At 33.6% G+C, this 16,077-nt stretch overlaps 1 protein-coding gene across 1 annotated transcript; it reads left to right on the top strand.

Moving 5' to 3' along the window:
• Window positions 1-6,049: 6,049 nt before the first annotated feature.
• Window positions 6,050-14,133, top strand: LOC123525392 (phospholipid phosphatase 1-like). The gene is made up of 6 exons (XM_045304410.2): window positions 6,050-6,207; window positions 8,592-8,743; window positions 9,215-9,435; window positions 11,617-11,737; window positions 12,296-12,472; window positions 13,768-14,133. Exons 1-6 carry the CDS (start codon window positions 6,123-6,125, stop codon window positions 14,008-14,010), a joined length of 999 nt encoding a protein of 332 aa, XP_045160345.2. The 5' UTR covers window positions 6,050-6,122; the 3' UTR covers window positions 14,011-14,133.
• Window positions 14,134-16,077: the final 1,944 nt, after the last annotated feature.

Raw genomic sequence — 16,077 nt, forward strand, 5'->3', positions numbered from 1 at the left:
ACGTGCCCTCAAAAACTAGGTCATTAGGTCAAATAATAGAAAAACCTTGTGACCTCTCTAGAGGCCATATTTTTCATGGGATCTGTATGAAAGTTGGTCTGAATGTTCATCGCGATGATATCTAGTTCAAGTTTGAAAGTGGGTCCTGTGCCGTCAAAAACTAGGTCAGTAGGTCAAACAATAGAAAAACCTTGTGACCTCTCTAAAGGCCATATTTTTCATGGGATCTGTATGAAAATTGGTCTGAATGTTCATCTTGATGATATCTAGGTCAAGTTCGAAACTGGGTCACGTGCCATCAAAAACTAGGTCAGTAGGTCTAAAAATAGAAAAACCTTGTGACCTCTCAAGAGGCCATATATTTCACAAGATCTTCATGAAAATTGGTCGGAATGTTCATCTTGATGATATCTAGGTCAAGTTCGAAAGTGGGTCACGTGCCTTCAAAAAATAGGTCAATAGATCAAATGATGAGAAAACGTTGTGACCTCTCTAGAGGCCATATTTTTCATGGGATCTGTATGAAAGTTGGTCTGAATGTTTATCTTGATGATATATAGGTCCAGTTTGAAACTGGATCAACTGCGATCAAAAACTAGGTCAGTAGGTCTTGAAATAAATAACCTTGTGACGTCTCTAGAGGCCATACCCTTGAATGGATCTTAATGAAAATTGGTCAGAATGTTGTCCTTGATGATATCTAGGTCAAGTTTGAAACTGGGTCACGTGCCGTAAAATACTAGGTCAGTAGGTCAAATAATATAAAAACCTTGTGACCTCTTTAGAGGCCATACTTTTCATGGGATCTGTATGAAAGTTGGTCTGAATGTTCATCTTGATGATTGATATCTAGATCAAGTTTTGAAACTGGGTCAACTGCGGTCAAAAACTAGGTCAGTAGGTCTAAAATTATTAAATTCTTTTGACCTCTCTAGAGTGTTATATCTAATATCTAGGTAAAGTTCAAAACAGGGCCACGTACCTTCAAAAACTAGGTCAATAGGTCAAATAATAGAAAAACCTTGTGACCTCTCTAGAGACCATATTTTTCAATGGATCTTCATGAAAATTGGTCAGAATTTTTATCTTGATAATATCTAAGTCAGTTTCAAAAATGGGTCACATGAGCTCAAAAACTAGGTCACTATGTCAAATAATAGAAAAAACGACGTCATACTCAAAACTGGGTCATGTGGGAAGAGGTGAGCGATTCAGGACCATCATGGTCCTCTTGATATATATTTATACACGAGCATTTTTGTGTTTTACATGCCACGCCTTTTTGTTTCCATTACGTGTGTTAGAGATTCACCTGGAGGGGATTACTTTTATTTACACTGCCCGTGCCTTTGGAACATGGTGGGGGTAAGAGTGAGGTTGGGTGCGCACCATAAACCGGTTTAAGCACCCCAGTGGTGTTTTTGCCACTGACCGTTCCAAGGCGGTGCCCCACTGTGTTCCTTTGTTTGTTCGTTTTGTCCTCTTGTGTTGGCTTTGTGCGTGTGCGCGCGTGTGTGTATGTGTGTGTGTTTGTGGTGTGGGTTTCGTTTTGGGGAGGCTGCGTTTTTGGTACGTGGCATTCCCTGTTTGATATTTGTCTTTGTTTTTTTAATAAGCAATTGTTATAATAGTATGTTATAATAGTATATAAGTCAAAAACGCACTAGTAAAATGATAAAATCTATCAGAAGATCCTTTTAAAGCATAGTATGCATCCAGTGAAAACAACAGTAGACTGTGTTTACTTGTGTCTTGTTATTGGAGGTTAGAGAAAGTTTATTTATAGAAAAATACCTTTCACGCCCAGCGCAGATAATGAATTGACTCCATGATCCCAAAGGACAAGAAAATATCATAACACACCATTCGCATTTAAATACAACATGCAAATGTTGATGTGTTTCATTTAATACAAAGAAAATGAAACACTGAACAGTTAAATTGATTTTTGGCTAAAATTAGATTTCATGTGTATTCACTCTAAGGGTTGTATGTCTCGCGAAGAAATGGTTTCAGACAAGTCTTGGTAACAGATTTCTGAGCAAAGTGTCAAGGATTTCAGAACGATTTCTGTGTTATTTGCTGTTATCAAAAATGAAAGTAGGTCGGCATTTCACAGTTCAATATTTAACCTTTTTATGATAAAATGTTATGTCACTTAAAAAGTGATATCGAACAATATGTAAACAGGACAATAATCCTAATGCTATTTTGTCTCTTAAATGTCATGGATTTGTTGATGACCTACAGATTACTTAAGACATAAAGACATCAAGCATAACTATGTTTTAACATATCGTAGCCGTACGAAAAGGTTTTACGCAAGTTTAATAATTATACAAACGGCGTAACCGATTCGTATTGTTGAGATATGTTAAAACATGGTTCTGTTATAATATATTTCGATTCTGAAGTGTCTTTTAAGTAAAGAAGTATATAAAATAGGGAAGCACTCTTTCACGGCGCATGTATGGCGCCAGATATAGTACGTCGAATTGACTTCAACGTGTAAGCGTGTTTTAACGTTTTTAAATACAGGAAGTAACACGTTCCACGGAATAACTAAGGTGTGCGCAGACGTCTTCGCGCACAATTATCGATTCAGAATGTGTGAATTAAGACGTAACACAGTTCTGTTATATGGTTTTTATGTAAAATAGTGTATGAAATGTGTAGCACTTTTTCTCGGCGCCTGCATGGCGCCATATAATATGCAGACGTGACATCAAATTTCCTTGAAATGTGCATCGACATGATAGAGCGTTATAGGACAATATGCTAATAACAAAGGTAATAGCGATTGGCTGATTCTATAATTGGAATAAGATAAAAGTTGTATAATATGAATAGCATGAATTTATTCTTAAAAAGTTTGTCATTGGAATGAATTTATGCATGCAAGCATAACTTTTACTTTATATGTCCTGAAGAAAAGGTTGTTTTTTTTTTTTAAAAAAAATAGTTAATATAGAAACACAAATAGCTGCGCTATTAATAAGCCAATAATACAGTACATTTTCGCAGGGAATTTTATAAGTGCTGAAAAGGCTTAGAGCTAAGAATGCATTAAATGTTAATCAATTTTACAATATATTGAATTGTGAAATAATATATCAAAAACAGTGGTTTGTCGCTGAATAAAATCATTCTTTGGAGTTTAGATGAGAAGGAATTACATCAGGAGGGGGCAGCTAAACAGCACACGGTGATTTTATTCAAGAGCAAATCACTGTTTGAGATATATTATTTCGATTCTAACACGTTATTAATGATTATTATGTATATCCTTGACGACAACCATTAAACATTTGCTCGTGTTCTGTTGGTTTCTTTTCCAGCGGGCCGCTATGCCTTTTAGCGTTTTACGCTATGACTTAATAATTGTGACGTCAGAAAAATGAATTGTTGCATATTCTAACACGACCTGCAAATAACCTACATACATGTAGAGCAAAATCTATCTCGGATTATTCTGCAATAAACCACGCGCGTGCAATGGCGTCATTCGATCCAGGCGCGTAGCAGTGTCGTAAAAAGTAGTTACCATTTTTCTAACACTTTTGTTACTAGTTTGTCGTGTTAGAATCGAAATAATGAGTTCCCAAGTGTGATTTAGTGTAGAATAACCCGAGTTTTTCGTTCTTATGCGAAACAATATATCACTCAGGCCTACGACCTTAATGATATATTCTTACGCATAAGAACTCAAAACTCGGGTTATTCTACGATAAACCACGTTTGGGAACTTGTTATGTCTTAAATAACACACACTTTTCAGCCTTCTTTGTTTAATAGGAAAACAAACGGGTCATGTTAGAATTCACATTTTTTGTTGCACATCATCAGAAAACTGTCAAATTTCTATCAAGAATGTCAAGATAACAGCGAGATATATGAAGAATCTACTTGCCCTTTGTTAATGGAAGTATGTGCCTTGTCAAGTAAAAAGTTTATCAATACTAAAATCTTGAACAGTTTTTGCTTAAAATTTACATATAAACTGATTTTCGGCTTCACGCTTTTTTCTACGACGTTTTCTATTTAAACACAATTTCAAAGGTGATGAAATGAAACACCCACTTCTTGCAGCGAACATAAAAACGTTATATGAGGTATGCGTTTTACATTTTAAATAACGAAATTGACGATAGATACTCACCAAAAGCTTCTTGGCAGTCTCTGTTAGAATATTTCGATGTTGGTGGTCAACGCACTTATACATTTTCTGTTTAATCTGACAATAAACGCGAACAAAAATTTTACGATTTTATTTTGATTTAGACGTCTCATTTATCGAATATAAAATGGCAAATTATATTCGTTTTAAACATTTTGTTATTTATGATACGTTGATGATAAGTGTATCTTAAGGCCAAATTGCTGCCTATAATTTATAGTAAACTTAATCTACCTACTCGCAGTACGTTAGTTGTTACAGGGTTAATTTCTATGTCATTTAACAAATGAAATGTTATTATTGAAGGTTTTAGGTTTCAAACAGTATACGTGTCGAATATCAAAATAAAGCGACTTTAAATCTCAGTATCTAACAAACATACAGCTAAAGTTATCGCAATGTTTTAAATATCTTGTAAGATGGACTTTAAATATTTTGTTACACCGTGTTGAAATTTTATGATTTTCATGGTTATTTGGAATTGTTTATGGTGTAGATTTTGGATATTTTCCCTCCCTAAACTTAACTTGCTTGTTTATCATTTGTCTAGAAGAAATGACCAACACGTCATGTCTAAAATGGTCCGACATTTATTAAAATCATAGATGAAGGGTTATCAGAGAATAACAATTTGGCTTTCATATTTGAGATATTTTGTTGTTGTTTGGACAACGCAAGTACAAAATAACCACAATTTTTTTGCACTTCGACTGATGATTAATTAATATACGTACATTATACACGTAACAGCCATGTCATTCATGTGATCGATAAGTTATTTTGAGACAATCCCGATCAACACAAACATCAAAAGTGAGACAGGAAAGAGATACTTCTATATTATTAGCCGAGCAATTTCGTCACTAAAGCATATTTATTTATAGCCATCTTGATTTTATCTTGGCTGAACGATAACACCTTTATTCTCATTAATAACAATGTAGTAAATACATTGTAGTAAATATAACAAAGTATAAACCCCGCACGATAACGATAACATGTTTGATAATTATGATTTTTCATTGAAACGTTTCAATACAGAAAATAATCTTGTATAACATTACAGTATGAACTTAACTTCTCTCATTGACAACTTTTTTGAGTTTAACGATGCATGGAAACCATAACAATCGAACGATAATATGAACATACTGTCGTTTAAATTATCGTGCGGGAGTAGTAAATATAATATAGTATAAACACACGCTATAAATTTTCAAGGGGCCTCCGTTGTCGTGTGGAAATGGTCGCCAACTTTGAGTCACTTGCTCTCATCGCTTTGGGTTCAAAACCTCACCCAGGGTGTAGAATGATTTCTTTCATGTGACTAAGTCCTTATGGACAGTCGGTGGTTCTACCTTGTTGCCAGCCCGTAATGGAATAATGTCCTAGGAAAGTCTCCATATCACCTATGATTGTGAAGGTATGACATTTAACACAATACATTAAATTAGATTAGAGTAAGTTTTGTAAAAATAAATGTTTAAAATGGATACATAGTCAACTGTTTCATTATCAGCGATGGTGTTGTTTTCAAACATTCTTTAAGAGTGGTATTCAATACAATCACATTATCTGTTTCCTTATTTTGTGATCCAAATTATCACATTCGAAGAAAATCTAGAAAGGTAACAGCAAAATGTGTATACGAAAGTGCATACTGACATAATATTAAAGGAAGCCATTTTCATAACACAAACTATTTACACTGCGTTGTGCGACATCAGAGACCACACGTTTTTAGAGTATGAAAAACTCTCCATTAGAAGACACTTTGATTACAGTAATTTTTAAACATATATCTGGTAAGAGTAAACCGTTTGCATGCTTTCTAATTCGTTGAATACAGGCTATGTACAATGATAGAGGTATAAATAAAGACCGTAGTCGCATTTCAGTGGATGTCTGTGCTGGTATTAAAATCGGATACTGCAGGTATTCTGAAATGGAAAAGAATTCTGTGGGAGAGAATCACTGTCGGCGGAGGATTACAATTCAAATTATAGTGGATTTTATCATTTGGCTTGCAGGTGATATTTATTTTTACAGCGAATATTTTTACTTTAATCAGTCAAATAACGTAAGATTTTCTTTTTTTAGTTTTGTACATAGATTTTAAAGATAAAACTTTACATACTGAATTTACTTCAGACAACTGTGAATGTATTCAAAATGTTCAAATTGTTTTTGATGCTGGCAATCCCTATTTCCATTATTTTAGCTTTTATTTGTTTTATTCGTAGTATAAATATTTTTTTTATTGAAGTACACATCATTTCACCAGTTTGAGTCATTTGTATGACGATGTTTGACATTTTTGAACATTGTAGGATTGTACATTGATTTGTCTATTGTGGTGCTTTATTTAGCACATTTCACCTTATGCTGTCACCACGTTTGACAGACACTTCGAACTATTTAGTTGCGCCATGATCTGGAGGCAACTTGGTCTTCGCAGGGCTTCAGACCTAGGCTGAGTTGAGGTTAATTTTTTTTTATCATAATACTACTCTGACCGAGAAACAATATCGACTATGTAATTTACATTCTGGGAAATCAAAATTGTCTTTCTGTTGTCTGTCTTTTAGGTGTACATCACAATTTAATAACCATTTACTACAAACATTTAAATAAATGTTATAAAGTTTTGTAATTAAACAATCATTATGATTTTATTTTGGGGCACTTGACTGCCATACACAAAAGTCAGTATAAATCTCCTAATAATAAGATATTTACGGAAAGACAATATCGTGATATCTTTGTGTTCTCATTAGCTTACTACACAGACATTCAAATGTTTTCAGAATTTTTTGATCAGCTTACTTCTTTATTTAAAAGGAATAAATCTGTAGTGATAAAAAATGGCAGTTGATCTTCTGGAGAGGACTTCGTTTCAGCAAATAACATTTCGTTAAACTCGTTGAGTGCCAAGTAAATTGTTCATACATGTCAGTAAAGTATTTCGTTTTAAATTGATAGTTTATAATGCTTCAGAGAATTAAAATTAAACAATATCACTTACCGTTACGGTTTAAGATTTAAGGCTAAATTTTACTCAAACGTAAAATATCAAAAACTATATTATAGACATTTTCTGTTCATACTAATTTATCCCATAAAGCTACATAGAAAACGATTCAGTGCACATCAATCAACTAAAAAGTATTTTAAAAAGATGACAGCACCTATTAATAAGATTTTATCAAGGTCAATATGAAATGTTAACAAAATAGTTTTTTAAAAAAATGTGAAAACATCTTAAAAGCCGTTTCAGATGAAATCAGACTCAGTCAGTTTTTTTTCTTGAATGCCAGTAAAGTTAATACTAATGTCAAATCTAAACACTATTCGTAAAATCTAAACACTATTCATAAAATCTAAACACTATTTCGTAAAAGGGAACAGGTGTTTGGTTGATTCCTTATGTTATAAATGTGCTTTTAAGTCCATATAATCTGTAAAATTTTCATTTGTTTGTAACAAAATTATTTGAAACAAAAATGAAACCATTTTTGCTGTAAGTCCTATTGACCTAAAATCCACATTCAGTCATCCATATACTGGTCTCAAGTCACAATAATGTTATTCCACTTTATATTAACGAGGGTTTGGCTAGTAATCATTAATACACGTAACCGTTAAGTTTTCAGAATGCACGTTATCTTCACAGTTGTACTTTGTTCACCCATACGTGCCAAAATACAACAGATAACGATGATTGCAAAACAAAACCAGTAAATTTATATCACAGTTCTGCAAGATACCATCAGTAATTTGGTAATGATATGTGATAAATTATTGTAATTTACATAACACATTAATATAAATCAGCAAGAAGCAAGTTATCATTGGGTTTAACGTATTTATCAACGTACATCTTTTGTGATGAGAATAGATTATACTTTCGTTGTATTTTAAAGATTTTCAAGGACTTGGTTTTATCAAGAAAGTACCTAAAAGTCCCGACTTTATACAGAGGTAGATTAAATGATAAGCAACAACGTTTGATATGTGTAATAAAGGTTGCTGAAAAAAGTTTTCAGACGAGTTTTAAAAAGTGCCACGTATAAAAGGAACACGCAGAGCAATGTCATTTTTTTTTTCTGCGAACGAGATTATTTTACAAATATATTCTAAAGAAAGAGACAAAAAGTGCAGACTTGTTTTTACAGTTAGAAGGCTCCCAAGTATTACTATTCAGCTTTTTTTTTATAATTTTCATTGTGAAATCGTTATGGCTAGTCATAAATGTTGGAAAGATGTTACTTTACACCAAATTTTCATGAACATTCACAAACAGGAATCGAATAAATCACACAATTTAGTCTTATTATTTTCTATTATACATAATTAATACATAATAAATGCTTTATGATAAATTAACTATCATTATCGTTCACTTCTATTTCAGTATCTTTGCCAGTTGTATACCTATTTCTGAATGGGAAACCTTATCAGACTGGATTTTTCTGTGACGATGAAGCTCTCAGTTATCCTTCTAGACCAGACAGCGTTTCAACACCCGTACTAATAGCTGCCGGGTTAACACTGTCAGTTTTACTGGTTCGTTTTTCCTGTAACTAGAATTCAAGTAATTTATTTGCGATTAGTCATATTTAATATTAGATCCTTCGGAAGCATAGAACACAACCAAGCAACACATACAACACTATCATGGTAAAAATGAAGAATTCTGTCTGAACTGAAAGCCGTACTTAAATACAGTAGCTATTAAAACTAAAATAGAATCTCTGCCGGTTTTGCTCGCATTATAAAGTTCTTCATTTTTTGACAGGTTTATGATAATACAGCTACAGTGTGTCGGTTGAAATATCGATTTTATTAAAAATGCGAATTTATTTGATTGGCTGAACAAAATTCGTTGTAATAATTGTAATAATTGCAATCATTGCCATTTTAAACTTACATATTATTAGGACGTTCATTGCATTTAGCACTATGTATGTTGGTCTGAAATACAAACGTAAATTAGATAGCAGTAAGACTTGTAGTGCATGATATCTTTCATTATAGGTGGCTCTTGTCGAAGTTTTAAATTTTCTGGACAACGAATGTCGACGACCATGCCAGCGTACAAGCGATATTTTATTCTGTGTGAAAAGTTACTTAGTATTCATGGTTGGAATTCTCGTTCAAGAATTAGTTGTCGATGTTGTGAAAAACAAAATGGGTGTGTTAAGACCTAACTTTTTTGACGTTTGCAAGCCACAGTTTAACAGGACCTTATGCCCTGGGTAATATATGTTTTCAAGATTCATTTTAATGTATTTTTTTGCTCGCAAAAGTCCGATCATTGAGCCTATATTTGAGTCGGCTAAAGGCTGAAAGCCTTTTGATGAGTCCTTGCTATCCAACGATTCTCTAAATGGACCAAATAACACAGTGAAGGGATGTAGTTCCATTAGATTTCTCAAACTTCAAACAGTTCACTGCATGAATGAAGTTAAGTTGTGTCAATTCCCTTTGCTATGACCAATATACGATGTAATCTGTCATATTTATGACTTGTAATTGTGCAATTCTCGAATGTAACTCATTAAGCATAAATGTGCATTTTAAGAATTGCGCAGGCTTACAAAGCTTCGGTAACATCCAGCGAAAGACAAAAAATAGTTCCAGCAGGGCTCCATATAAGATGCGTATTAGCGTAAATTACGTATAGAAATAATGCAAATACGCATGTCTAATAATTTCTAAGCGTATAAAAACGTATATAAAATTACAGAAACGCACACAATGCTTTTTAAAAACAAAATCTGAATCGTCTGGATGCGTTAGGTAACATAGCCGATCAGCCTTAATTCTCCCACATTGAACGTAAACACGCATCGTATGATTTCTATAAACTTTGCGTGGGTTGAATTTTGCAGTCAGTAAACGGATAAATTATCGGAAGAAGAAGCTCTTACTGGTTTGTTTAGTTACTACTGATATTAAAAATGATTTTAATTCTTATTTTTCGAGAAATAAACAAATCGGCGAAACATTAAATTGTATTTTCTTGTAGTTTTTGAAATCGAAAGTAGATCGTCTATGTTTGGCGAAACGAAACAACTTTTTTATGAAAAGATTTAAATAAGAGGTAATTTAACCGTAAACTTCAATGTCAGATACTGCCAATTGCTGCTAAATGTCTTCGTATCATCACAATTTGTAAAATATATTGTTCAAACTGGAGAAAAGTGTAATCGTATCCGGATATAATATTTTGGGTAAATATCGAGCTGTGTTATGAAATTTTAAGAAAAAAACTAAAAACAAACTGAAACTGACAGACTAATCTCTCAGTACATCAATCATTAGCCGACTCAGGCCATTCAGGCCTTTGATTCCTACCTGCAAACATCGCATTTGCACTGCTACGATGTAAGATTGCAGAATTCTACCGCCTATTTGTAAAAGCATTAAATATTTAACATTGTATATTTGTAGCCAATATTGTATGTAATAGATAAATCATTCGTTGGCATTTGAAAGAAAGATAATGTTTTTTTTGCATTTAATGTCTAATTCGTTTGTAATGAAGTTAATGTAATTATCATCCTTTCAGTTAATATGTCTGTCAGTAATAAAACATATATAGGATGTGTAAATAATTGCATTTAAAGCAGTAAGATTATTGCCACAGCACGTGCATCGTGTCATTAAAGACATCAGGTACTTCAATATTCTATTTTAGCTTCCCAGTCGTGATCTATTGTCGTGATTTATTGTAATTCAGTCAACGGTCTTTTACATTCAAATATTATAACCTGCAAACGTAAAATATATCTCATGAATGTACACCTGAATTATTTAACTTTTGACCTAAAAGCACTTTTAAAGGCAAATTCATACTACTTCCTTTAGTTTTGAGCAGTACCACTTTGATCCAACTAAAAATATTTTACTCTATGTAATGTGAATGATAAGGTAAACTTCAATAATTGAAATGTCATTTATTTTTCAAAACGTCCGTTATGTTTTCATCAGGAAAATAAAACCTGGTACACATTCATGACACATGTTTATGAATGTATATCTTAAAATACAAGCGTTGTATAAAATGTATATGATTTAATGTCTATGGTCGTTATAAATAAAATCTGTAAGAATGTCCTTTGGAAGCATAGAATGCAAACAAGCAAAATAATAGCAGACTCGGTTTGATTGAGTCTGTTCATGAGAGGTAATGAAAGGTGCAACACCCCTCACGCCCCCTAGCACCGGCTTAAGCGAAACTCTATTTTAAATGTATTGAATGGACTCCATGATCCCAAAGGACCGGAAAATATAACAACACTAAAGACTTACTAGAGATGACCTAAAACTGTTTCAAAAAGATGCTTCAGTAGTTTTAGATGTTGACCACTCCAGTATATATTAATCATCAAATGTTAAAAAGTAATAATTTATAAACGTTTTAAATGTTGCAGGTACATACTTGAATATAAGTGTACAGGAAATGAGCAGCACGATAAGGAACTTAGAAGCAGCCGACAGTCTTTTCCTTCCGGTCACTCAGCATTTTCAATGTATATAGCTATTTATTTTTGTGTAAGTTGCTCTCAAACTTATTAGTATACACCTAATTATTTCGAAATAGATTGCACACCTGACCGTATCTTTGTAGCGATAAAGTAAATGTAAAAAATGAAATATTTCTAAAGTAGCGAAACAATACAAATATACCGAATATAAATATGGCGTTTAGACTATGCCAAACTGTTCTTCAAACTGTATGAGACGCGTTAATTAAACAGTTGAGTGGCATGGAAACTCCAGCTACGTAACCTGCAAAACTGTCTCTGAGATACAGGCGCATTACATTTATAGTTTTATATATCTGACGTAAAGGCAACCAATGGAAAGCTTACACGAACAGCTTTTTGACATGTTCCAGCTTATTGCCATGTTTTCTTCTAAATTATTTGACATTAGGATATATTTAGCATAGTTTTCTTACACCTGTGCCTTGTTAACATGCAGTAATTCTGTTTATGAGAAGAAATAACATTGAAATTTAATAGAAACGTCGCAAATATTTTTGTTGCAGTTCAAGCGAGCAATATTATTTCATTCGATTTAGTGTTCCTCATTCCTTCTTTTTTTCAGATTTACATACAAAATCGTTTGCAGATAAGATTTTCAAGCATATTTAAATTCTTTCTGCAATCTGGTCTTATATTTATGGCATTGCTCTGTGGGCTTGGGCGTATCAAAGACAACAAGCATCATCCTTCGGACATCATTGCAGGGTTTATGTTGGGAGTTATTGTTGCTGTATTCGTGGTGAGTTTTGAATAGCTACGCTACTACACTAAAGAAATGCTTCAATATAAAATGAATAGGTATGGTCTCCTTTCCTATGCTTCTATACGCATATCCGCAAAATAAGATTTGAGGGATGAACGTTTTGTTAATGTTATCGCCACTGGTATGTATCTATGACTTACAGATTTAGATATTGTTGCAAAGTTTATACATGTATACTTATTTTAGATTTCTTTGTTTGTACTTTATCTATATTTGAGCAACATTGTATCTTAAAGCGTGTTTACTGTTCGAAGAAACTATTGCTTGTTTCGAATATCACTATGGAACAGTTGGCAGGACTATTGTAACAATATTTTATCTCAAAACATTCTACTGTCTGCTATTGTAAAAATACAGTAATAAAACCATTTCTTACTCATAAGTTGTCTCGTTAAATTGATGAATATAAGAAATAAGATAATCTCTATAAAATTGAAGCATAAAGAACATTGACTTTTTATACGAAATACTATTTTGTTTACATCCTTCAATCGCCCATCGCGTAATTATTTAAACGCTATAGTAGGATGACAGGGTGTAGAATGGACGATGAAAGGCTGATATATGCCATCCTACTGTCCTACTATCGCCATCCTACCATCTTACAAACGCTGCTCTATCATCCTACGGTCTACCATTGCCATCCTAATATCCTACCATCATATCATCCTACTAACCTACCATCGCCATCCTATTATCTATCCTTCAATCATACCATCGCGCTTAAAGTTATATACAAAGGCGGAGGGCGATGGTAGGATATGAACAAAAAGCATTCCATAAGAATCAGCAGATTGAAAATGCAATTTTGAATTACATTATTTATTTACTATAACTCCACCTTTATTACCGGATCACTGATCGAGTGTTTTAAGCTCGGTTTTAAAAGTATTTATATGTTTTTCTTGTAATTACTAAAGCCTACTATCTTACAATCGTACTATCCTACCATCCTAACCTACTGTGGACGGTAGGATAGTAGGATGGTAGAGTTGTAAGATTGCGATGATAGAATGGTCGGATAGTGATAGTAGGATTGCATTATATCATCCTGTCAGCCTACTATCACTATCCTACAATCTAAGTCCTACAGTCCTGCCATCCTACTATCCTACCACTGTAGCTCTGCCATCCTATTATCTAACTATTCTGCCGTACAATAATCGCGCTTTGATTACTAAATGATGGGCGGTGGTAGGATATGAACAAAAAAAAAAACATTCAGCTTTTTATATGTAAATTTGAATAACATAATACTTGAATCGTTACAGCACCTAATGATTGGGATGAAAATTGTGACAACAGATAAGAATTCATTACAAGAGCTGAATAAATCACCCGACTGTTGTTGCACTTGTGAACAGTCTCCTGACATCGATCAACATACTCCAGCACCATTGTTACAAAATGAGTTCTTCCAGGAAAGTGCACGTAATTCATCTTCTTCAAAACTTCTAATGCTTCAAATTAATAGCGGACATATGCCAGAGTCAATGACGTCAGAAATAGTTTGACGGAGTTGGTTTTAGTAGCTCCGCGAGATACAAGCTTCAAAATAAAAGGCGACGTGGGAACAGTACATGTGATTGATTATTGAGGACGTTCTTGTTGTTCTTGAAATAAAATTTTGAAATGTGGAGTATGTCGATTTTTTTTTTCTTTTGTTACAGCCCTACATGGTGATTTGTGAATACATTGGATTCCAATTTTGGGTTTCGATCAATGTTACAGTTTAACGTTAATTAAATATGCAATTTACACAATATTATGAGCATTCTATTCAAAATCTGGCCTGATGTGATTGTTTACTTTACGTCGCACCTAGCTTAAAGATAAACTACAGGTGAACTGGTATAAGGGCAATATGCTTGCTGATATGAAAAGATTTCTTCCATTACTATAACTTAAAATAAAGAAAAATCCACTCTGTCAGCTCTGTGTCGGGACTTTAGAAAGCATGGACCATTTTGGAAATAAAATCATACTGTACTATGTTCAGACCAACGGTTGCCCGATATCTCTTAACTGCTTTGTTTGTCCAGTTAAGAACAGATCTGCTCAGTTCTTTTGCTAATCACAAATATATAGCAATCTTATATGTTGAATATCTACAAAGCTGCTTCTCCTTATTCAACATTTTGCAATTCCAGTCAGTAAACTTTGAAATTATTTAAAATTCTGCACGTCTCATGCATGGAAACTTAAGAATTACCTATGAAGTTTTGTTATCTCAGTTTAAGTAAACGAAATAACAGTAATTAATAAATGCATTGATACAATGTATTTATATGCGGCTATTTGGAAACAAGCCAGTGTTCTACATTATAAGAATCTTTCACTGGTTTAAGAGCGGATAGATATATCTGGCTCGAGGGAAATTGTTGAGGCGGTAACAAGCTTCTGCCGAGTTACCGCAAAATAGTTATCCAAGAGGCTGGTATTTCCATCCAAACCTTAAACTAGCATATCGTTTTCTTCAATAAATAGAAGAAATAAAGTAAAACGCATACGTTTCTTTTAAGCACTATTTCTGTATAGTAGCATATGAATTTACGCATTCATTACACCCCGGGGTGTTAGATGTGTTTTTCGAGCTATGGCAAAACACGGGAAAATCCTGTCTGGTAAAAATGCAAGAATATGTGCTTCAAGTCCTTAACTTTGCTGAATGTAAGAATCTGACACACATTTTAACACTTGTATGTTTGGTACAAATACCTATTGCTTTCCGGGCACGATCATGTGTTTTACTCGATAAATATTTGCGCCTCAGCGTTGGAACGAGAAAAAATCACAAGGACTGATATCATCTGAATACGTGGGATGAATGATTTGTACCCCTTTTTCGTCTCTCAGAAACCTTTAAACGAAAGCACTTTTTTAGCCGTTGCATTGTCATTGATCAACTGGAAACCGCGGAGACCAGCCCTTGGACGCATTTTTCGTATTTTCGTTTAACTGCTTTCAGTACATTGTCTCTATAAAACTTTCGAGTGATAGTCTTTCCTGACAGTGTATGAATTTGTACATCAGAACACTTGAGTTTAAGAAGATAGAATACAAAACCTTTATGACACTTTAAGTTCTTTTCGCAATTACTGGTATACGATCACCTTTTAGCAGTCTGTTGTAAACGCGACGCTGTGGCTCATGAAAATATATCCAGGTCTCATCTTACGTTGGGAGCTGCGATATTATGCGATCATCTAAAGCTGAGAACCTTTTCAGCGTTTTCTTAGTAAAGCGTCTTCATCAATCATACGTCTTTTCGCAGCAATGTTTTAACGTCACTGCTGTTTTTGGCCTGTCAGGACGAGCCATGTCTTCAAAGACTGCATGGCCATTTTGAAATTTACGTAACTAACATTAAACAGTTTTCTCTTCTATGTATGTGCAGTTTGTCATTCCATATTGTAAAAACAAAGGAAAATGAATAAAACTTGGTTAGGCTATTTACCTTTTTTAAAATTCTTTTTCTTAATTATATATGTCTGTATTCCCAAAAAAGCTTCTGGTGAAGCTGATAGATTTTGTTAACTATCAAAACAGCAGATTTTGAATGCCGTGTGGCTGTCGTGAAA

Source organism: Mercenaria mercenaria, chromosome 3, assembly GCF_021730395.1.
Source record: "Mercenaria mercenaria strain notata chromosome 3, MADL_Memer_1, whole genome shotgun sequence".
Classification (NCBI taxonomy): domain Eukaryota; kingdom Metazoa; phylum Mollusca; class Bivalvia; order Venerida; family Veneridae; genus Mercenaria; species Mercenaria mercenaria.